General features: G+C 39.3%; 1 protein-coding gene across 1 annotated transcript in view; it reads right to left on the bottom strand.

Moving 5' to 3' along the window:
* Positions 1-23420, bottom strand: part of LOC132887638 (ryanodine receptor 1-like) — a 239010-nt gene that overhangs the window by 125530 nt on the left and 90060 nt on the right. Inside the window, exons 37-49 of the mRNA XM_060923104.1 lie at positions 17536-17736; positions 17305-17416; positions 14614-14757; positions 12962-13235; positions 12734-12851; positions 12496-12628; positions 12310-12404; positions 12085-12220; positions 7120-7303; positions 4812-4923; positions 4557-4677; positions 4275-4444; positions 71-291 (exon numbers count right to left, since the gene is read on the bottom strand). Coding sequence (XP_060779087.1) covers positions 71-291; positions 4275-4444; positions 4557-4677; positions 4812-4923; positions 7120-7303; positions 12085-12220; positions 12310-12404; positions 12496-12628; positions 12734-12851; positions 12962-13235; positions 14614-14757; positions 17305-17416; positions 17536-17736 — 2021 coding nt within the window. The remainder of the gene's footprint in view (positions 1-70; positions 292-4274; positions 4445-4556; positions 4678-4811; positions 4924-7119; positions 7304-12084; positions 12221-12309; positions 12405-12495; positions 12629-12733; positions 12852-12961; positions 13236-14613; positions 14758-17304; positions 17417-17535; positions 17737-23420) is intronic.

Raw genomic sequence — 23420 nt, 5'->3', positions numbered from 1 at the left:
TAAACTGTATTGCTCAAAAATCAAAAGATGTCCTGTGGGCTACTAATTAATGAACAGAAGCCTAACTGACTTGACCAAGGACATGAGGCAGTCCTCGATGACATCACGCTGGGCCTTGGTGAGCGCGCGGCCGCGGGACAGTCGGTAGATGGTGTGCAGCATGGAATCGATCATGATGGCACGGTGGTCAGTACCCGCAAACAGTGGAGCACACTTGGTCAGAACTGGCAGCACGGCTGAACACAGATAACGGTTGAGTGCCAACGCCATCTCCGTGGTACTGAATGCCACCTAAAGTATAAACAAACAGCAACCAACAAAGAAACCTTTTCAGATCTTTTCATTCTACAACCCCGATTCCAAAAAAGTTGGGACAAAGTACAAATTGTAAATAAAAACGGAATGCAATAATTTACAAATCTCAAAAACTGATATTGTATTCACAATAGAACATAGACAACATATCAAATGTTGAAAGTGAGACATTTTGAAATTTCATGCCAAATATTGGCTCATTTGAAATTTCATGATAGCAACACATCTAAAAAAAGTTGGGACAGGGGCAATAAGAGGCTGGAAAAGTTAAAGGTACAAAAAAGGAACAGCTGGAGGACCAAATTGCAACTCATTAGGTCAATTGGCAATAGGTCATTAACATGACTGGGTATAAAAAGAGCATCTTGGAGTGGCAGCGGCTCTCAGAAGTAAAGATGGGAAGAGGATCACCAATCCCCCTAATTCTGCACCGACAAATAGTGGAGCAATATCAGAAAGGAGTTCGACAGTGTAAAATTGCAAAGAGTTTGAACATATCATCATCTACAGTGCATAATATCATCAAAAGATTCAGAGAATCTGGAAGAATCTCTGTGCGTAAGGGTCAAGGCTGGAAATCCATACTGGGTGCCCGTGATCTTCGGGCCCGTAGACGGCACTGCATCACATACAGGCATGCTTCTGTATTGGAAATCACAAAATGGGCTCAGGAATATTTCCAGAGAACATTATCTGTGAACACAATTCACCGTGCCATCCGCCGTTGCCAGCTAAAACTCTATAGTTCAAAGAAGAAGCCGTATCTAAACATGATCCAGAAGCGCAGACGTCTTCTCTCGGCCAAGGCTCATTTAAAATGGACTGTGGCAAAGTGGAAAACTGTTCTGTGGTCAGACGAATCAAAATTTGAAGTTCTTTATGGAAATCAGGGACGCCATGTCATTCGGACTAAAGAGGAGAAGGACGACCCAAGTTGTTATCAGCGCTCAGTTCAGAAGCCTGCATCTCTGATGGTATGGGGTTGTATTAGTGCGTGTGGCATGGGCAGCTTACACATCTGGAAAGACACCATCAATGCTGAAAGGTATATCCAGGTTCTAGAGCAACATATGCTCCCATCCAGACGACGTCTCTTTCAGGGAAGACCTTGCATTTTCCAGCATGACAATGCCAAACCACATACTGCATCAATTACAGCATCATGGCTGCGTAGAAGAAGGGTCCGGGTACTGAACTGGCCAGCCTGCAGTCCAGATCTTTCACCCATAGAAAACATTTGGCGCATCATAAAACGGAAGATACGACAAAAAAGACCTAAGACAGTTGAGCAACTAGAATTCTACATTAGACAAGAATGGGTTAACATTCCTATCCCTAAACTTGAGCAACTTGTCTCCTCAGTCCCCAGACGTTTACAGACTGTTGTAAAGAGAAAAGGGGATGTCTCACAGTGGTAAACATGGCCTTGTCCCAACTTTTTGGAGATGTGTTGTTGTCATGAAATTTAAAATCACCTAATTTTTTCTCTTTAAATGATACATTTTCTCAGTTTAAACATTTGATATGTCATCTATGTTCTATTCTGAATAAAATATGGAATTTTGAAACTTCCACATCATTGCATTCCGTTTTTATTTACAATTTGTACTTTGTCCCAACATTTTTGGAATCGGGGTTGTATAATCTAAATATAATCACTGCTCTAAAATTTTCACGTCGATTAGAATTACAGTTTCTCAAAATGGGATCAGAGAAATCATAGCAAGGAATCGTTAATTGTTACAGTTTTTCTGTACAATCTAAGGTAACTGAGGTACAAATAATACATTCACCCGACACTTTATTAGGAACACTGCTGTTTTATGCAGTTCTCTAATCAGCCGACCTCTTGACGACAGCACAATGCATAAAAGCATGCAGATACAAATCAAGAGCTTCAGTTAATGTTCACAATGTTCAAACATCAGAATGGGAAAAATTGTGATCTCAAAGTGTGACTTTCTTTCACTGTGGCATGGATGTTGGTATGAGCCAGATGGACTGATTTGAGTATTTCATTAATTGCTGATCTCCTGGGGTTTTCACACACAACAGTCTCTAGAGTTTACACAGAATGGTGCGAAAAACAAACAAACAAACAAACAAACAAAAAACATTGCATGAGTGGCAGTTCTGTGGGTGGAAACAAACACCTTGCTGATAAGAGACAAATCAAAAATCTAAGAACCATCCAACAACGGCAACTTAGATCCATTCTCAAGATTAAATAGGATGACTACATTACAAATGATGAAGTTCTTGAACATGCCAAGTCTGAAGACATTGAGAATGTACTTATTAGAAACAAACTGGGGGCGGCACGGTGGTGTAGTGGTTAGCGCTGTCGCCTCACAGCAAGAAGGTCCGGGTTCGAGCCCCGTGGCCGGCGAGGGCCTTTCTGTGCAGAGTTTGCATGTTCTCCCCGTGTCCGCGTGGGTTTCCTCCGGGTGCTCCGGTTTCCCCCACAGTCCAAAGACATGCAGGTTAGGTTAACTGGTGACTCTAAATTGACCGTAGGTGTGAGTGTGAATGGTTGTCTGTGTCTATGTGTCGGCCCTGTGATGACCTGGCAACTTGTCCAGGGTGTACCCCGCCTTTTGCCCGTAGTCAGCTGGGATAGGCTCCAGCTTGCCTGCGACCCTGTAGAACAGGATAAAGCGGCTACAGATAATGAGATGAGAAACAAACTGCGTTGGGTGGGACATGTTGCACGTTGGAGGTCAGTCAAAGCACTACATTATGGTGAACTAACAGAAGGTTCCAGAAAGATTGGTCGTCCATTTCTTAGATACAATCAAGGATATTCTGAAAATTGGTAATGCACTACACACATGGAAGGACACTGTAAATGAGAGGCTGGAATGGCGGAAGTGCACTCATGACATATGCAAAAAGATGGACAGTGACAGAAAGGAAGACAACAAAAGAAGACGAGCCAAGCGCCATGAGAGGAAAGCTTTGAAAAGAAACGACACAAAGTGAATCAATGAACTGTCTATCACTAATTGACTTTCATCAGGAACTTTCACATCCATATTTATAGCCATTCATACAAGACTATTTACTACAGATCTTGTAATCCCTCTTGTAATTTTGTATTTACCCATATCGGGTCTTAGGCGTACTGTGTATATAGGAAAAAAGCCAGATTGAGCAGTTCAAGCTGCCAGGAAGGATATAGCAACTCATATAATCAATCTTTACAACCATTGTGAGCTGAAAAGCATCTCAGCATGCAACAGCAGAAGACCACATTGGGTTCCAGTCCTGCAGCCAAGAACAGGAATCTTAGAATCAAGAACAAGTTCCTATTAAAGTGGCCAGTGAGTCTATCACTTAACTAAGTGCAATCCTAAAGAAACCAAGAAAGTTGTTTTGAAACTACTTTTTTTTAGGTGTTGTAACTGGATTAATTTTTTTTGTGTGTAGAAAGTTGAGGAATTAAAATTTTTGGTGGATCCAATAAATAAATGTGATGGTCATAATTATTTATTATTTTCACCAACCAAATATGTGCTTATATGCTACAAAAATATGCTGTCTTTTTTTTTTCTAGACTGGAAGGGTTAGGTTTAGTGTGCATTCATCCCTTTCTCAATTTTACCCTTTCTCAATTCTGGTCCTGCAATACCACAGCCCTGTATTTTCTGGCATATTTTTAATTCTCTGCCCAACTCAATTTAACCTAGGTCAGGCTTGGAAATGAGCTGATGAGTTGAATCGGGTGATCTGGGGGCAGAAAAAATGTCAAAATATGCAACGTAGTGGTACTCCAGTACCAGGATTGGAAAACACTGGTCTAGAAAAAAATGCACATTCCATGGAATTGTTTTTGATAAATCCAGATAACATACATCTACAGTATCTCATCATAACTAGGACAGTCTATTAATGCTCCTATTCATGCATTAATGTGCCTCTCTATGTTTTATTATGTCGTGAAATAAACAATGGCTCACCGTGTCCAGAGAGGCTGTGGCTCTCATGTCCGGGAGGAAGCCAACTTCAAGCACATGCAGCAGAAAGTCTTGGTTATCAATGCCGTACACTCTGTCTAGGAACAGCACCATGGAGGCCTTGTGGTCTGGTACAAAACTGGCAGACATCTTGGGTTCAACGATCTGACCATCTATGGAAAGGACAAACAACAAAGCACCAAAATGAGTCCCAAAGCTTCAAAAAAAGCAACATAAAGGAAGACACCTTAAACTGATGAACTGTCCCGTCTAGTTCTAGCATACCTTTTCCATAGGTTGGAATCTGCACAGGTAGACTGATGACTCCCACCAAGTCTTCTATAGGAACCAAAGACCTCAAGATAGCTCTGATTCTCAGAGCCTCACCCTTGCCAGCCTGGATCAACTGAGGACAATAGACAGACCAATATTTACACATCTGTTCCTAAATGAAGCTGAAAATGTTGCCAATTGTATTCAATTGTCTCCAAAATTCAATAAGAACTGAGGAATATAATGCACAGATTATATTTCACTTACATGCATCTCAGGGGCACAGCGACCCAGCAAGTCAATAAGTGCAGAGTAGAATGACATGATGGCATTCCCAAGATGCACCCTGTTCTCCTCCTGTTGCTCCTCTCCACCAAACCTGAACCAATCACAATATATAATTCATTTGAAATTGCTGTAATTTATAAGAAAGAAAGACAGGCATTGAGCGATGAAAGAAAGAAAGAAAGAAAGAAAGAAAGAAAGAAAGAAAGAAAGAAAGAAAGAAAGAAAGAAAGAAAGAAAGAAAGAAAGGCATTGAGCGAAGAAAGAAAGAAAGAAAGAAAGAAAGAAAGAAAGAAAGGCATTGAGCGAAGAAAGAAAGAAAGAAAGAAAGAAAGAAAGAAAGAAAGAAAGAAAGAAAGAAAGAAAGAAAGAAAGGCATTGAGTGAAGAAAGAAAGAAAGAAAGACAGGCATTGAGTGAAGAAAGAAAGAAAGAAAGAAAGAAAGGCATTGAGCAAAGAAAGAAAGAAAGAAAGAAAGAAAGAAAGAAAGAAAGAAAGAAAGAAAGAAAGAAAGAAAGAAAGACAGGCATTGAGTGAAGAAAGAAAGAAAGAAAGAAAGAAAGAAAGAAAGAAAGAAAGAAAGAAAGACATTGAGCGAAGAAAGAAAGAAAGAAAGAAAGAAAGAAAGAAAGAAGCAAGAAAGAAAGGCATTGAGTGAAGAAAGAAAGAAAGAAAGAAAGAAAGAAAGAAAGAAGCAAGAAAGAAAGGCATTGAGTGAAGAAAGAAAGAAAGACATTGAGCGAAGAAAGAAAGAAAGAAAGAAAGAAAGAAAGAAAGAAAGAAAGAAAGGCATTGAGTGATAAAAGAAAGAAAGAAAGAAAGAAAGAAAGAAAGAAAGAAAGAAAGAAAGAAAGAAAGAAAGAAAGAAAAGGCATTGAGCAAAGAAAGAAAGAAAGAAAGAAAGAAAGAAAGAAAGAAAGAAAGAAAGAAAGAAAGAAAGAAAGGCATTGAGTGATAAAAGAAAGAAAGAAAGAAAGAAAGAAAGAAAGAAAGAAAGAAAGAAAGAAAGAAAGAAAGGCATTGAGTGATAAAAGAAAGAAAGAAAGAAAGAAAGAAAGAAAGAAAGAAAGAAAGAAAGAAAGAAAAGGCATTGAGCAAAGAAAGAAAGAAAGAAAGAAAGAAAGAAAGAAAGAAAGGCATTGAGTGATAAAAGAAAGAAAGAAAGAAAGAAAGAAAGAAAGAAAGAAAGAAAGGCATTGAGTGATAAAAGAAAGAAAGAAAGAAAGAAAGAAAGAAAGAAAGAAAGAAAGAAAGAAAGAAAGAAAGAAAGAAAAGGCATTGAGCAAAGAAAGAAAGAAAGAAAGAAAGGCATTGAGTGATAAAAGAAAGAAAGAAAGAAAGAAAGAAAGAAAGAAAGAAAGAAAGACAGGCATTGAGCCATGAAAGAAAGAAAGAAAGAAAGAAAGAAAGAAAGAAAGAAAGAAAGAAAGAAAGAAAGAAAGAAAGGCATTGAGCAATGAAAAAGAAAGAAATACATTGAGCGAAGAAAGAAAGAAAGAAAGAAAGAAAGAAAGAAAGAAAGAAAGAAAGAAAAGGCATTGAGCAAAGGAAGAAAGAAAGAAAGAAAGACATTGAGTGAAGAAAGAAAGAAAGAAAGAAAGAAAGAAAGAAAGAAAGAAAGAAAGAAAGAAAGAAAAGGCATTGAGTGAAGAAAGAAAGAAAGAAAGAAAGAAAGAAAGACATTGAGTGAAGAAAGAAAGAAAGAAAGAAAGAAAGAAAGAAAGAAAGAAAGAAAGAAAGGCATTGAGTGAAGAAAGAAAGAAAGAAAGAAAGAAAGAAAGAAAGAAAGGCATTGAGCGATGAAAGACAGGCAGAATGAAAGAAAGAAAGAAAGAAAGAAAGAAAGACATTGAGCGATGAAAGAAAGAAAGAAAGAAAGAAAGAAAGAAAGAAAGAAAGAAAGAAAAAGAAAGAAAGAAAGAAAGAAAGAAAGGCATTGAGTGAAGAAAGAAAGAAAGAAAGAAAGAAAGAAAGAAAGAAAGAAAGAAAGGCATTGAGTGAAGAAAGAAAGAAAGAAAGAAAGAAAGAAAGAAAGAAAGAAAGAAATTGAGTGAAGAAAGAAAGAAAGAAAGAAAGAAAGAAAGAAAGAAAGAAAGAAAGAAAGAAAGACATTGAGTGAAGAAAGAAAGAAAGAAAGAAAGAAAGAAAGAAAGAAAGAAAGAAAGAAAGAAAGAAAGGCATTGAGTGAAGAAAGAAAGAAAGAAAGAAAGAAAGAAAGAAAGAAAGAAAGAAAGAAAGAAAGAAAGAAAGGCATTGAGTGAAGAAAGAAAGAAAGAAACAGAAACACTACATGAAGCGTCTGTCTTTCTTCGGGGTTGGTCCATCCCTGGCTGGATCCTCTGAGATCTTAATGGCATCCTCCATTGCAGCCAGCAGCCCAGCTCCTCCCTCTCCTCTCAGGGCAGGGCCAAAGCACTCAGGACGACGAATCAGCAGACGCACCACCACATTAGCATTCTCCTCCACACTCTCACCTGCAAAGGAAGGCTCACTGTTATTCTCAGGAAATATTAACCACCCATTTAGTGATCTTACGTACTATTCCAAAACTGCTAACTAAACTTGTTAACTTGTTACCTTGTTAACTACAACCCCGATTCCAAAAAAGGTGAGACAAAGTACAAATTGTAAATAAAAACGGAATGCAAAAATTTACAAATCTCAAAAACTGATATTGTATTCACAAAAGAACATAGACAACATATCAAATGTCAAAAGTGAGACATTTTGAAATTTCATGCCAAATATTGGCTCATTTGAAATTTCATGACAGCAACACATCTCAAAAAAGTTGGGACAGGGGCAATAAGAGGCTGGAAAAGTTAAAGGTACAAAAAAGGAACAGCTGGAGGACCAAATTGCAACTCATTAGGTCAATTGGCAATAGGTCATTAACATGACTGGGTATAAAAAGAGCATCTTGGAGTGGCAGCGGCTCTCAGAAGTAAAGATGGGAAGAGGATCACCAATCCCCCTAATTCTGCGCCGACAAATAGTGGAGCAATATCAGAAAGGAGTTCGACAGTGTAAAATTGCAAAGAGTTTGAACATATCATCTACAGTGCATAATATCATCAAAAGATTCAGAGAATCTGGAAGAATCTCTGTGCGTAAGGGTCAAGGCCGGAAAACCATACTGGGTGCCCGTGATCTTCGGGCCCTTAGACGGCACTGCATCACATACAGGCATGCTTCTGTATTGGAAATCACAAAATGGGCTCAGGAATATTTCCAGAGAACATTATCTGCGAACACAATTCACTGTGCCATCCGCCGTTGCCAGCTAAAACTCTATAGTTCAAAGAAGTCGTCGTATCTAAACGTGATCCAAAAGCGCAGACGTCTTCTCTGGGCCAAGGCTCATTTAAAATGGACTGTGGCAAAGTGGAAAACTGTTCTGTGGTCAAACGAATCAAAATTCAAAGTTCTTTATGGAAATCAGGGACGCCGTGTCATTCGGACTAAAGAGGAGAAGGACGACCCAAGTTGTTATCAGCGCTCAGTTCAGAAGCCTGCATCTCTGATGGTATGGGGTTGCATTAGTATGTGTGGCATGGGCAGCTTACACATCTGGAAAGACACCATCAATGCTGAAAGGTATATCCAGGTTCTAGAGCAGCATATGCTCCCATCCAGACGACGTCTCTTTCAGGGAAGACCTTGCATTTTCCAACATGACAATGCCAAACCACATACTGCATCAATTACAGCATCATGGCTGCGTAGAAGAAGGGTCCGGGTACTGAACTGGCCAGCCTGCAGTCCAGATCTTTCACCCATAGAAAACATTTGGCACATCATAAAACGGAAGATACAACAAAAAAGACCTAAGACAGTTGAGCAACTAGAATCCTACATTAGACAAGAATGGGTTAACATTCCTATCCCTAAACTTGAGCAACTTGTCTCCTCAGTCCCCAGACGTTTACAGACTGTTGTAAAGAGAAAAGGGGATGTCTCACAGTGGTAAACATGGCCTTGTCCCAACTTTTTTGAGATGTGTTGTTGTCATGAAATTTAAAATCACCTAATTTTTCTCTTTAAATGATACATTTTCTCAGTTTAAACATTTGATATGTCACCTATGTTCTATTCTGAATAAAATATGGAATTTTGAAACTTCCACATCATTGCATTCCGTTTTTATTTACAATTTGTACTTTGTCCCAACTTTTTTGGAATCAGGATTGTAAAAATTTAAAATAAAAGTAAAATAAGTGAGGAACTAGAAGGGTACTTGGTACACTGTCAGAAATATGAGTACATGTCTGTCCCTCAAGGTACAATCTACATTAATGTACCCCTAGGGCTCATTATTGGACTTCAAGGTAACTATGTGTACCTTTTTAGGGCCATAAAGGTACATATAAGCTCCCAAGCAGTATATAAAGGGTACAAATAAGTACCTTAGTGGGTACTGCCCCAGTGACAAGCCATTGTATCCCTAAAGGTACAATAATGTACTTTATTTTCTGAGAGTGTGGAGTGCATACTTCCACCAAGCCATGTCATCAACATCAAAACAAGATCAACTGTGAGCTCCTGCTCACTTACGTATCCCCCCGCTCTCGCTTATATCAGAATGCAAGCAATCGAAGGAATAGGACACTTATTATGAATGTTAACTTCAACAAATAATGAACCCTGAAACAAGTAAGTAAAGAGCAGTGTTTTCCTCAGAGATTTCAAATAACATCCTGTTAAACTGTCATTTTGAAATAGCATTTTGCTTCTTGAAATAGCGGCAAAATCCACACTATACATTTCGTAAATACATTCAGTCGGTAAACAGGAAGTCGATGTGTCACAAACCTGAAAATGATATACATGGTATAGAACCTCAAGCTGAAGCTCAGTACCAAATATCAAGCACTTGTGATTTGTAGTTGCTGAGAAAAATGTGATGAAAATTTTGTAAATCCACCCTATATGTTTCGTAAATACGTTCAGTCTGTAAACAGGAAGTTGATGTGCGACAGACCTGAAAACGGTAAACATGGTATAGATTTCCAAGCTGAAGTTTTGTACCAAGTTGCTATGATTTGTGGTTGCTGAGAAAAAGGTGTTTCGGGACGGACGGAGATACGGACGGACGAACAGAGGTAAACCAGTATACCCCCCCCCCCCCCCCCCCCCCAATCAAATCACTTGAACTTAGGATAATACTAAAGCTGTACACTAAACTTCATCAAAATCCAAGTTACACTGGGAACAAACATACAAACGGATCCAAAAACACAACCTCTGCCAACAAAGTCGGTGGATGTCATAAAACACTTTTGGGTGTGCTGTTATATGAAAATAATCAACAACAGGGTGAAATAATTCAACCCCACCCCATTTTCCTGTAACAGCATATACGAAAGTGTTTTATTCCTTTCATACAATGGTAATTTGCCAATGATTACACTTTTAATAAAATTCATCCACACGTTTTATCCATTTATAATTATGTTTAATGTTGTGGAACAAATCTGTTATCACTTATGTTATAGCAGCTTTTATTAGTTGTTCCCTCACCGATCTCTATTTTTTCTCCGTCTTGAAGTTCCCAAGACAAATGAACATGCAATGAAATGTTGTGTGAAACAATCAACAGGGTGATATGAATCGACCCTGCTCCATTTACATATTGCACTGCAACGAATGAAAATTGAAATATGTCAGTACTGCACTGTCATTGCTATTGTACCTCTTTGTGCAATTTCATGACACTGCAATACATATTTCAATTTTCATTTGTGACAGTGCAATATACATATATATTTTTATTGCGGTCTGGTTTCCATCAAATCCTGCACTCTGATTGGCTGGCGAGCGGGTCCGTATCCTACGATACGGACCCCAGTTACAGACCCCGGTTATGGACCTCTGGCGACTCGCTCGTTCACAACAACAGCAAACATAGTAGCGTTTTTTTGTCAACATTTATCTTTTTTTTTAATAAGATTTATTTATAAGATTATCAAAAATCTTATAATTTTTTGCCAGCATTTCTCAGGAGAATAGCATTAATTTTACAGCATGGATAGCGATAGCGACAGTGTTCACAGCGAAAGCGAGTTTTACTACCCTGAGGAAGAAGAAATAAAAGAAAACATTTCAGGAGAAAGCTAAAACGTGTAACTGTTGCTAACGCCGAGCAAAACCATGGCTGAATCCTGAATGACTCAATTTTGTATAAATAGGGGACTACATAGGCGGCAAAATGTAGTTTTTTCCTGCCATGGAAGTGCACTTGTATACCGAGGAGGAAGCCATTTACATTACAGCCGTGAATGAGGATTCAAAATGGCGGCTCGGCTCGGTTTTCCCTTTCGGGCGCTCTCGTTTTCTGTTAGAATTTGGTAAAGAAAAAATATATATATTGTTTACCAGCTTAAGATCGGTCCATATGGTGAAATACCATGACCTCGGCCTTGAATACTGACCTCGGCCCAGAGGGCCTCGCTCAGTACTTTCAAGACCTCGGTCACGGTATTTCACCATACAGACCTCCCAGCTGGTAAATAACATATATATATTTTAATTATTTTTCTTTAGTACTATATATTTATACATATTCTGTATCTTGTGTATATTTTGCAGAACATTCTATTATCAAAAAATTTAAAATATATATATTTTTATTTAATTTATTTTATTTTTAAAATTGTTTAATTCTATTTATTACATTCTATTTTCTTTTCTTTTTTTACTACTCTTCCTCCCCCCACCCAAAAAAACCCACTATCTTTACTACTTACAGAGCATTGCAATAAGCATTTCCTACATTTTGTACTATGTACAGTATGACTGTGTATGTGACCAAATAAATTTGAATTTGACAAACTATGCATCTTGGTAAACCACAAAGCCTCGACTTCTGTGCTGAAGATTTTCCTTAGTCAGAAAACTTAAAGGTCCATCCTTTCCTTTGACCGTTACAAAGCACTGATACTGAATATTTCTTCCAAAAATGCTATAAAAATATCCCTACATTTAAAAACTATACCATATCCGTGATTATGCCTTTTTTTATCCTGTTAAGGTAGACTGTCCTCAATACAAGTCCCTGTGTAAGAGCTGCAGTTATAGATTAAAGAGAATCATATCAACACCTTCTGACCAATCAGAATCGAGCATTCAAGTATAAGTAGCCCAAATGGCTAAGCTCTGATTTTACAGAATAATTACCAAAAAAAAAAATCTTCATATTTTAAGTGCTGATATAGAACTGAGAATTTGATTCACCAGGTGAAATGAAATTACTGACCATTCACAAACACAGCAAAGCGGAGGAAGTCCAGATAGCGCTCTCCGCCGCAGGGGTTCCAGCTGATGTCCGGGTAGCCTTTAGACAACAGCATTGGGCACATCTGCAGGCCACATCCAGCCAGATATGTCACCACCTAATAGAGAAGATTAAAACTGTAAACATTTCAGTCGTATTTTTTTTTTAATCTGTGCAATTTCTTTACAACATACAAAATGATCTCACCATGTCCAGGTCTTGCTCCTGCAGCGCTAAAGCCAGCTCATTGTTATCGATACAGGAAGCTGCAGCTACATCCAGGGGTGTAGATCCACGCATTCCTGAACAAATAGCCATCTTTCAGACATGGATCCTACATCGTATATACAGTAGAACATGTTTCTCATTCATTTTAAAGACAGCCAGCCATACCCAGGCCAATGCCACTGTTCTGAAGCAGGTATGAAAGATGGTCGAACATGGAGCGTTGGTTCTGACGACTGATACGACAGAAATAGCACAGGAAGCGGCAGCAGTTCGTCACCATTTGGGGGAATCTAATCTCCTTTTAGAAAGAGTTGTATGAGGTTATAAAAGTATTCTAGCTTTAGAACAAATACATTGACCCAAGAAAAAAAAAAATCTTCTCAATATTGTTCCATTTAGTCACCTTCGAGTCTCCTCCACCTCCAAGAACGTTGACCATGACCTCCATAACAGTCTCATGCATGCCAAGAGCCCTCATTAAGTTAGGGTGCTGGTAGAACACCTTATTGTTCATGATGTTACTGCGAGACAAAATATAAGCATGGATGTTAACTATTTCAGTTCTGAGAATAAACACAAGCAGTAGAACTTATTTCAAGAGAACAGAGATTTCTGAAATGTCAGAGCTAACCCGATGCTCTGAATCATGAGCCTCTCCTCTTCAGGACCCATCTGAACAATGAGAAGTGAGCGGATCTGGCCCAGGCACTCTAGGAGGTCCATGGTGTCCTGAACAGACACGGCATTGATGGTGTAGGCTTTGGGCAAAGCTCGAATCAACTCGCCCAGAGAGTCATACTGCCGGTGGAGCAAGCTGAACATCATTCGTACTAGCTCTGGGTTTTGGATGAAAGACTCCTGTGCCCAGTGGATCATCGTGTGAGAGATCAGCTCCTGCAACGTGCCTGAAAAGAAGATGTTTAATACAAGTATGTAAATATATTCCCTGTTGCATCATCGATTTATTAACCAAGCCCATAATCACTCTCTCAAAATCTGTAAAAAACATTTGCTTCACTTTAGCAATGAATATTATTATGAGCCAGGCCATGACGTTCCATGTATAGTGAATATATCTTGATATATTATATGGACATGAGTGTGTTACTGGGAAAGACACCACTCGCATTTTTCATACAAACTACACCTCGGATATGGAGATTCAAAACCATGACATAAATCTCGATATGTCACTCGTGAGCAAATCGCTGAATTGTTTTTGATACATTTTGGTCATGAATGTGTCTATATAATAAAAAGAAAATCACAGGTTGGCTTAAAAATATGACGGTTATCTTCTCGTGTTGAAAAACTCGCATTTTTCAAACGAAATACATCGTGGAGCTGAGTGACACCTCATTTCATCTCATTATCTCTAGCCGCTTTATCCTGTTCTACAGGGTCGCAGGCAAGCTGGAGCCTATCCCAGCTGACTACGGGCGAAAGGCGGGGTACACCCTGGACAAGTCGCCAGGTCATCACAGGGCCGACACATAGACACAGACAACCATTCACACTCACATTCACACCTACGGTCAATTTAGAGTCACCAGTTAACCTAACCTGCATGTCTTTGGACTGTGGGGGAAACCGGAGCACCCGGAGGAAACCCACGCGGACACGGAGAGAACATGCAAACTCCACACAGAAAGGCCCTCGCTGGCCACGGGGCTCGGACCCGGACCTTCTTGCTGTGAGGCGACAGCGCTAACCACTACACCACCGTGCCGCCGCTGAGTGACATATTTCCCGATATTTCACGCCAATGACGTCACACCCAGTGTTTTCCCGCTAACTAGACGTGCGATGTCAAAACAGTGAACCAGTTCAAAATTAAAATCCTTTTGATTAACTTCCATTTTTTTTGTGGATGTGTCCATATACATAATATAAAGAATATTTCTCTTTTTTTTAAGAAATCTAAGCACAGTATTGGAAACGAGGAACACTGACAGATTTAAATATTTATTTCATAAAATCGTTAAATGTAGTTTTGTATTAATATTTTTTTTCCCTAACAACTTGTAACGCTTTCATTTCACTTTATTATACTCGGATTAAAAACAAACAATCAAAGACATGCAGATTAGGTACAATGGGGCCAGTGTAATTGGTGCAAGCTGTAATGCTTTCCCAGTCATAATGTGTATATATATATATATATATATATATATATATATATATATATATATATACTTAAAAAAGAACTGTACATAATGTACTCTACATATTATTGAAAAAATATTAGGTTTATTAGAGAAGCACAACACATTTGTTCCTCACTGGGCTTAGGCTCTTCACTGGGTTCAGGCTCTTCTTCTTCTTCCTGCTTACGCAATTTCTTCACTCTTTCCACCAACTTGAGCAGTCTTCCTTTAAGTGACACATCCACCTCTTCTTCCTCCTCCTCTTCTTCCAGGTGTATACCTGAAATCGAGGATTAAAATCTCTTTTCCATTTGATTATCTGACACTGTATTTGGGCACTCTATGGTATCCGGTTATTTAGCATAAAAGTCTTTTAGCACAAACGCAAAGTCTTTTAGCACAAGTTCTAAAGTCTCTTAGCACAACTCTTTATTCTTTAGAACGACTCTGGATTATGGTCACAATAATCGAAAAAATACTCATCTTGATATAGGAAGGGGTTTATTATGATTGCTTAGGGACTGGATGGCGGAATTTCTGTTGCTGTGCATGTTAAGGATCAGTCGTTGACCCCTGAAACGTGGACTGAAAATCCGATTCTTTGGTGTCTTTGGATATTTGCAGTTAATCCGTAACAAACCTTGAATTGTGGGCACCTTCATAGACAACTTCAGTCACTTCTGATCATATCACAAATTCAACTGACTGTCAATAATTACGCGCTTGCCAAGTTAATTAACCAGGTGATTACGTCTCTTGCCCTGCTTGACAACATGTGTTTTGCCGACTAAGAGCGAAATCTATTCCTAAAAACTAACTCGAATTATTAAAAGTCTATTTGATATCACATATTACTGTTTCCGTATGTATTTGACTCATAAAGCTACAAAGTCTTTCACCAAATAAAGACCAATTTATAATAAAGATTAAGTGTTCTTGGATCTTGTGCTAAAGAACTTAGAGTTGTGCTAAAAGACTTTTGTGCTAAATAACCGTAAACCCACTCTAGCACTGAATATTCAATCCACAGCAGATTAAATTCCATTTAATGAGAATACTACTTGTCGGAGCAAAGAAAGCCCTCACAAGGAAGTGCTCACGGTGAGAACCCCCCAACATTAGATGATTGGTTAAAAATTGTCCATGAAATTTACATCATGGAGAGGCTAACTTTTTTGATAAAAATGCAATCAGAGAAATTTAAGGGATTGTGGTCAAAATGGGTCAGGTATATTAGCCCACGGAGATCAGACTTACTTTAACTAGTTTACTAAATTGCCATCTTTACTGGATTATTAACGATACTGTGTTGTGAGTGGATCCTTATGGATGAGTGAGTGAGTGAGTGCAAGATCTTTTGTTCAGATATTTATAGTTATTTAAAGTAAAGCAAAAGGGAGAATATTAGGTGAAAAGCCTCGTTGAGACATGAGATATCATTATATTCTTGGGTTTCAGTCATGTGACTTTTCTTAGCGATTTCACTTCTGGTAAAACAGCTGGTGGTCTAGCAAACCAAAACGGCTGCCGTAGTGCAAACAACTAGCGATAACTTATCAGAGTACGCTCATAATCTAGAAGCCGCTGTTTGCTTTAGATATATTCAGAAGATTGCTATGTGCAATAGAATCGACCCCTACAGTCTGGGAAAGAAGGATTTGTCATACGATCTCGAAAACCACCCTTCAGTCGAGTTCCCTGACATCTCGAACTATCTGGTGTTGCAGACGTCCTTCTACACCGCAAAACAGATGAAAGCGTGGAAGAGTATGGAGGCTTACAACTTTTTTGTACGTGGCTGGGTAAAGGACCTCGGAATCAAGTCGCTGCCCAATGAATCTGGTATTGTTTTTGCCCGTGTAAGTATTTTCAATTTTTTAAGCTTTTCGTTCGCGTCCTTACAACGAAGCGCTGCAAGTTGAAGTGTAAACAAACAATAGTTGGCTTGATTCTCACTTGTGTTGTTTCTTATCTCTCAGGTAAATCATTCACAAAGATCATCAGAAACCCCTTTAAAGACCTGAATCTTAGTTAAACAAGACGGAGAAGAAGTGATCACGGCGCATTGTAACTGTACGGCTTCGTGACTAAAAAAAAAGTACCGTAAAATAATGACACATAGAAAGAAAAGTACTTGGAAAACACTAACGACATAGCTGAGAGGGCGATACAAACCTTTCACTGCAAACTTGAGCATGCTTCGACTCGGCTCCCTTCGATTTCAGTGAGAGGTTCGAAAGCCACCTTTCCCGACGTCTTTTTGTGAAATCCTGTGTTCGTTCACCCTTTTTTATTAGTTCACAGGGAACCCTGAAGAAACTTTTATCAGTTTCATGGTTTGATCAATTTGAACAACCTAAAACAACATAAGCATAAGGCATTTTTGATGCGAGCAATGCACCTTCTGCATACAAACGCTTTGTCAACTGAGCTTTGGTAGACCACCAGATAAAATTTTGAATAACTAATGAGGCGGATATGACGTCACGTGAAACCCAAGAATATTCACTATACCGGTATATTTCTATGTGAAGTGTTTATGTATTTGATCGTCTTTTGTTTTTTGAGTCATGGACTATGTTTGATCTCCCTGAAAAAAAAAAGAAAGAAATTGAGGATTAGTTATTTCCAAAATAGCATTTTCTGTCACTATTTTAAAGATGAAGAGCATAATCTCTCTTTTTTTAATGAAATCAAAAGAGTCAGGGGAGAACAATGTGTTGTAGTAATTCACAGAAATCGAAAGCCAGGGCTGTTGGGGTCAATGTTGCATGAAACTGGTGGTTAATGAGGAGAGTCTACGATGAGCAGGCTGTTTAAGGCTCACCACAGTGATTGAGGATGCTACTGTGGAAACTCTGGAGAGGTTCTCGTACTTCCTCAGGCACCGGACACTCCTCATCATCAGGACTGTGCTTAAAGTTAGTCAGCAAGATAACCTGGGCAAAAAACACAAACAAACAAAATATCTCACACACATACTTATATGAGTGTGTTTACCTGGTCCTGAAGAACACTGAGTGCAATGAGACATCTGTGCCGAGATGTGAGTGTGTACCTGTTCTTGCGGAGGAGACCGGAACTCGCGGGTCCTTCGGGCTGTCTCAGCGGCGCTCATAGTGAAAGCTCGCATGAGCTGATTGTAACGATCGCGTTGGTTGGTTTGGATGGACTGTACAAATCTATCAGAGAAAGCAACAATGGCTTCCACACGGTGCCTCAGCTCACAGTCACAGAAATACTGCAGCAGAGTGCACATCTGCACAGAGTGCAGAGAGAGAGAGAGAGAGAGGGACAGAGAGAGAGAGGCAAAAAATAAGTGCCAAGAGAATGTGATGTCACTGGGAAAAATATGTTCACTGGGGAAAAAAAAATAATACAGTAATACAGTGCCAACTTCAGAGTGCTTAAATAGCTACACAGGAAGTACAACCCTGATTCCAAAAAAGTTGGGACAAAGTACAAATTGTAAATAAAAACGGAATGCAATGATGTGGAAGTTTCAAAATTCCATATTTTATTCAGAATAGAACATAGATGACATATCAAATGTTTAAACTGAGAAAATGTATCATTTAAAGAGAAAAAATTAGGTGATTTTAAATTTCATGACAACAGCACATCTCAAAAAAGTTGGGACAAGGCCATGTTTACCACTGTGAGACATCCCCTTTTCTCTTTACAACAGTCTGTAAACGTCTGGGGACTGAGGAGACAAGTTGCTCAAGTTTAGGGATAGGAATGTTAACCCATTCTTGTCTAATGTAGGATTCTAGTTGCTCAACTGTCTTAGGTCTTTTTTGTCGTATCTTCCGTTTTATGATGCGCCAAATGTTTTCTATGGGTGAAAGATCTGGACTGCAGGCTGGCCAGTTCAGTACCCGGACCCTTCTTCTACGCAGCCATGATGCTGTAATTGATGCAGTATGTGGTTTGGCATTGTCATGTTGGAAAATGCAAGGTCTTCCCTGAAAGAGACGTCGTCTGGATGGGAGCATATGTTGCTCTAGAACCTGGATATACAGTGGTGCTTGAAAGTTTGTGAACCCTTGAGAATTTTCTATATTTCTGCATAAATATGGCCTAAAACATCATCAGATTTTCACACAAGTCCTAAAAGTAGATAAAGAGAACCCAGTTAAACAAATGAGACAAAAATATTTTACTTGATCATTTATTTATTGAGGAAAATGATCCAATATTACATATCTGTGAGTGGCAAAAGTATGTGAACCTTTGCTTTCGGTATCTGGTGTGAGCCCCTTGTGCAGCAATAACTGCAACTAAACATTTCCAGTAACTGTTGATCAGTCCTGCACACCGGCTAGGAGGAATTTTAGCCCGTTCCTCTGTACAGAACAGCTTCAACTCTGGGATGTTGGTGGGTTTCCTCACATGAACTGCTCGCTTCAGGTCCTTCCACAACATTTCGATTGGATTAAGGTCAGGACTTTGACTTGGCCATTCCAAAACATTAACTTTATTCTTCTTTAACCATTCTTTGGTAGAACGACGTGTGTGCTTAGGGTCGTTGTCTTGCTGCATGACCCACCTTCTCTTGAGATTCAGTTCATGGACAGATGTCCTGACATTTTCCTTTAGAATTCACTGGTATAATTCAGAATTTATTGTTCCATCAATGATGGCAAGCCATCCTGGCCCAGATGCAGCAAAACAGGCCCAAACCATGATACTACCACCACCATGTTTCACAGATGGGATAAGGTTCTTATGCTGGAATGCAGTGTTTTCCTTTCTCCAAACATAACGCCTCTCATTTAAACCAAAAATTTCTATTTTGGTCTCATCCGTCCACAAAACATTTTTCCAATAGCCTTCTGGCTTGTCCACACGATCTTTAGCAAACTGCAGATGAGCAGCAATGTTCTTTTTGGAGAGCAGTGGGTGGCTTTCTCCTTGCAACCCTGCCATGCACACCATTGTTGTTCAGTGTTCTCCTGATGGTGGACTCATGAACATTAACATTAACCAATGTGAGAGAGGCCTTCAGTTGCTTAGAAGTTACCTTGGGGTCCTTTGTGACCTCGCAGACTATTACACGCCTTGCTCTTGGAGTGATCTTTGTTGGTTGACGACTTCTGGGGAGGGTAACAATGGTCTTGAATTTCCTCCATTTGTACACAATCTGTCTGACTATGGACTGGTGGAGTCCAAACTCTTTAGAGATGGTTTTGTAACTTTTTCCATCCTGATGAGCATCAACAACACTTTTTCTGAGGTCCTCAGAAATCTCCTTTGTTCGTGCCATGATACACTTCCACAAACATGTGTTGTCAAGATCAGACTTTGATAGATCCCTGTTCTTTAAATAAAACAGGGTGCCCACTCACACCTGATTGTCATCCCATTGATTGAAAACGCCTGACTCTAATCTCACCTTCAAATTAACTGCTAATCCTAGAGGTTCACATACTTTTGCCACTCACAGATATATAATATTGGATCATTTTCCTCAATAAATAAATGACCAAGTATAATATTTTTGTCTCATTTGTTTAACTGGGTTCTCTTTATCTACTTTTAGGACTTGTGTGAAAATCTGATGATGTTTAAGGTCATATTTATGCAGAAATATAGAAAATTCTAAAGGGTTCACAAACTTTCAAGCACCACTGTACCTTTCAGCATTGATGGTGTCTTTCCAGATGTGTAAGCTGCCCATGCCACACGCACTAATGCAACCCCATACCATCAGAGATGCAGGCTTCTGAACTGAGCGCTGATAACAACTTGGGTCGTCCTTCTCCTCTTTAGTCCGAATGACACGGCGTCCCTGATTTCCATAAAGAACTTCAAATTTTGATTCGTCTGACCACAGAACAGTTTTCCACTTTGCCACAGTCCATTTTAAATGAGCCTTGGCCCAGAGAAGACATCTGCGCTTCTGGATCATGTTTAGATATGGCTTCTTCTTTGAACTATAGAGTTTTAGCTGGCAACGGCGGATGGCACGGTGAATTGTGTTCACAGATAATGCTCTCTGGAAATATTCCTGAGCCAATTTTGTGATTTCCAATACAGAAGCATGCCTGTATGTGATGCAGTGCCGTCTCAGGGCCCGAAGATCACGGGCACCCAGTATGGTCTTCTGGCCTTGACCCTTACGCACAGAGATTCTTCCAGATTCTCTGAATCTTTTGATGATATTATGCACTGTAGATGATGATATGTTCAAACTCTTTGCAATTTTACACTGTCGAACTCCTTTCTGATATTGCTCCACTATTTGTCGGCGCAGAATTAGGGGGATTGGTGATCCTCTTCCCATCTTTACTTCTGAGAGCCGCTGCCACTCCAAGATGCTCTTTTTATACCCAGTCATGTTAATGACCTATTGCCAATTGACCTAATGAGTTACAACTTGGTCCTCCAGCTGTTCCTTTTTTGTACCTTTAACTTTTCCAGCCTCTTATTGCCCCTGTCCCAACTTTTTTGAGATGTGTTGCTGTCATGAAATTTCAAATGAGCCAATATTTGGCATGAAATTTCAAAATGTCTCACTTTCGACATTTGATATGTTGTCTATGTTCTATTGTGAATACAATATCAGTTTTTGAGATTTGTAAATTATTGCATTCCGTTTTTATTTACAATTTGTACTTTGTCCCAACTTTTTTGGAATCGGGGTTGTACTAGAGCTGTCAAATTTCTAAAAAAAAAATAAAAGAAGAAGTTAATTCAATTTGAAGCATTTGAAATAGTTTGTATTATTCAATGACTTATAATGTCAAACAGTTACAGAGTGAATATTAGCAGTACAGCTGCTTATTATTAATAATACGTAGTTGAAGAAGTGGCCAATGGTAGAAGTAGCAGAAGTCGTAGTAGCAGTCGTATTAGTAGAATAAGTTGTAGTCGTAAAAGTAGCAGTCGTGGTAGAAGAAGTAGCAATGGTAGAAGTAGCGGTAGAAGTAGTAGTAGTAGAAGAAGAAGTAGCAGTAGAAAAAGTAGCAGTAGAAGTATTAGTAGAATAAGTCACAGTGGTAGAAGAAGAAAAGAAGAAGAAGCCATGGTAGAAGTAGCAGTAGTAGAAGCAGCAGTAGAGGTAACAGTACTAGAAGTAACAGTAGTAGTATCAGTAGTATTAGTAGAAGAAGAAGCAGGAGTATTAGTCAAAGAACTACGTAGCAGGAATACAGTAGAAGTAGCAGTAGTATTAGTAGAATAAGTTGCAGTAGTCAAAGTCACTACACCACTGGGCGGCATGGTGGTGTAGTGGTTAGCATGGTCACCTCACAGCAAGAAGGTTCTGTGTTCGAACCCAGTGGCCAGCGAGGGCCTTTCTGTGTGGAGTTTGCATGTTCTCCCCATGTCTGCGTGGGTTTCCTCTGGGTGCTCTGGTTTCCCCCACAGTCCAAAGACATGCAGTTAGGTTAACGTGGGGCGGCCTTGGGCTGAAGTGCCCTTGAGCAAGGCACTTAACCCCTGACTGCTCCCCGGGCGCTCTAGTGTGGCTGCCCACTGCTCTGGGTGTGTGTGCACGTGTGTGTTCACTGCTTCAGATGAGTTAAATGCTTGAAGTGTGCATGTGACAAATAAAGGTTTCTAGTAGAAGAAGTAGCAATGGTAGAAGTAGCAGTAGTATTAGTAGAAAAAGTGGTAGATGAAGTAGAAGAACTAGCAGTAGTAGGAGTAAATGTAGCGGTAGTCAAAGTAGTAGTAGTTGAAGTAGCATTAGTAGTAGTAGTAGTAGTAGTAGTAGTCGAAGTAGCAGGAACAGAAGTAGCATTAGTATTAGTAGTAGAAGTAGCAGAAGTCGTAGAAGCAGTAGATGTAGCAGTAGTATTCGTAGAATAAGTTGCATTAGTAAAAGTAGCAGTAGTAGTAGAAGTAGCAGCAATGGCAGAAGTAGCAGTAGAAGAAGTAGCAGAGTATTCGTAGAAGTAGTCGTCGAAGAAGTAGCAGTGGAAGTAGCAGTAATAATAGAAGTAGCAGTGGAAGTAGCAGTAGTAGTATCAGTAATATTAGTAGAAGAAGTAGCAGTCGTCAAAGTAGTAGTAGTGGAAGAAGTAGCAGTAGTATTATTTGAAGAAGTAGCAGGAATAGAAGTAGCAGTAGTATTAGTAGTAGAAATAGCAGTAGTAAAAGTAGCAGTAGAAGAAGTAGTAGTAGTAGGATTAGTAGAATAAGTCACAGTAGTAGAAGTAGCAGTGGTAGAAGTAGCAGTAGCAGTAGTACAACCCCGATTCCAAAAAAGTTGGGACAAAGTACAAATTGTAAATAAAAAGAGAATGTAATAATTTACAAATCTCAAAAACTGATATTGTATTCACAATAGAACATAGACAACATATCAAATGTCGAAAGTGAGACATTTTGAAATTTCATGCCAAATATTGGCTCATTTGAAATTTCATGACAGCAACACATCTCAAAAAAGTTGGGACAGGGGCAATAAGAGGCTGGAAAAGTTAAAGGTACAAAAAAGGAACAGCTGGAGGACCAAATTGTAACTCATTAGGTCAATTGGCAATAGGTCATTAACATGACTGGGTATAAAAAGAGCATCTTGGAGTGGCAGCGGCTCTCAGAAGTAAAGATGGGAAGAGGATCACCAATCCCCCTAATTCTGCTCCGACAAATAGTGGAGCAATATCAGAAAGGAGTTCGACAGTGTAAAATTGCAAAGAGTTTGAACATATCATCTACAGTGCATAATATCATCAAAAGATTCAGAGAATCTGGAAGAATCTCTGTGCGTAAGGGTCAAGGCCGGAAAACCACACTGGGTGCCCGTGATCTTTGGGCCCTTAGACGGCACTGCATCACATACAGGCATGCTTCTGTATTGGAAATCACAAAATGGGCTCAGGAATATTTCCAGAGAACATTATCTGTGAACACAATTCACCATGCTATCCGGTGTTGCCAGCTAAAACTCTATAGTTCAAAGAAGAAGCCATATCTAAACATGATCCAGAA

The sequence above is a fragment of the Neoarius graeffei genome, chromosome 6, assembly GCF_027579695.1.
Source record: "Neoarius graeffei isolate fNeoGra1 chromosome 6, fNeoGra1.pri, whole genome shotgun sequence".
In the NCBI taxonomy this organism is placed as follows: domain Eukaryota; kingdom Metazoa; phylum Chordata; class Actinopteri; order Siluriformes; family Ariidae; genus Neoarius; species Neoarius graeffei.
This window is presented reverse-complemented; position numbering and strand designations above follow the sequence as displayed.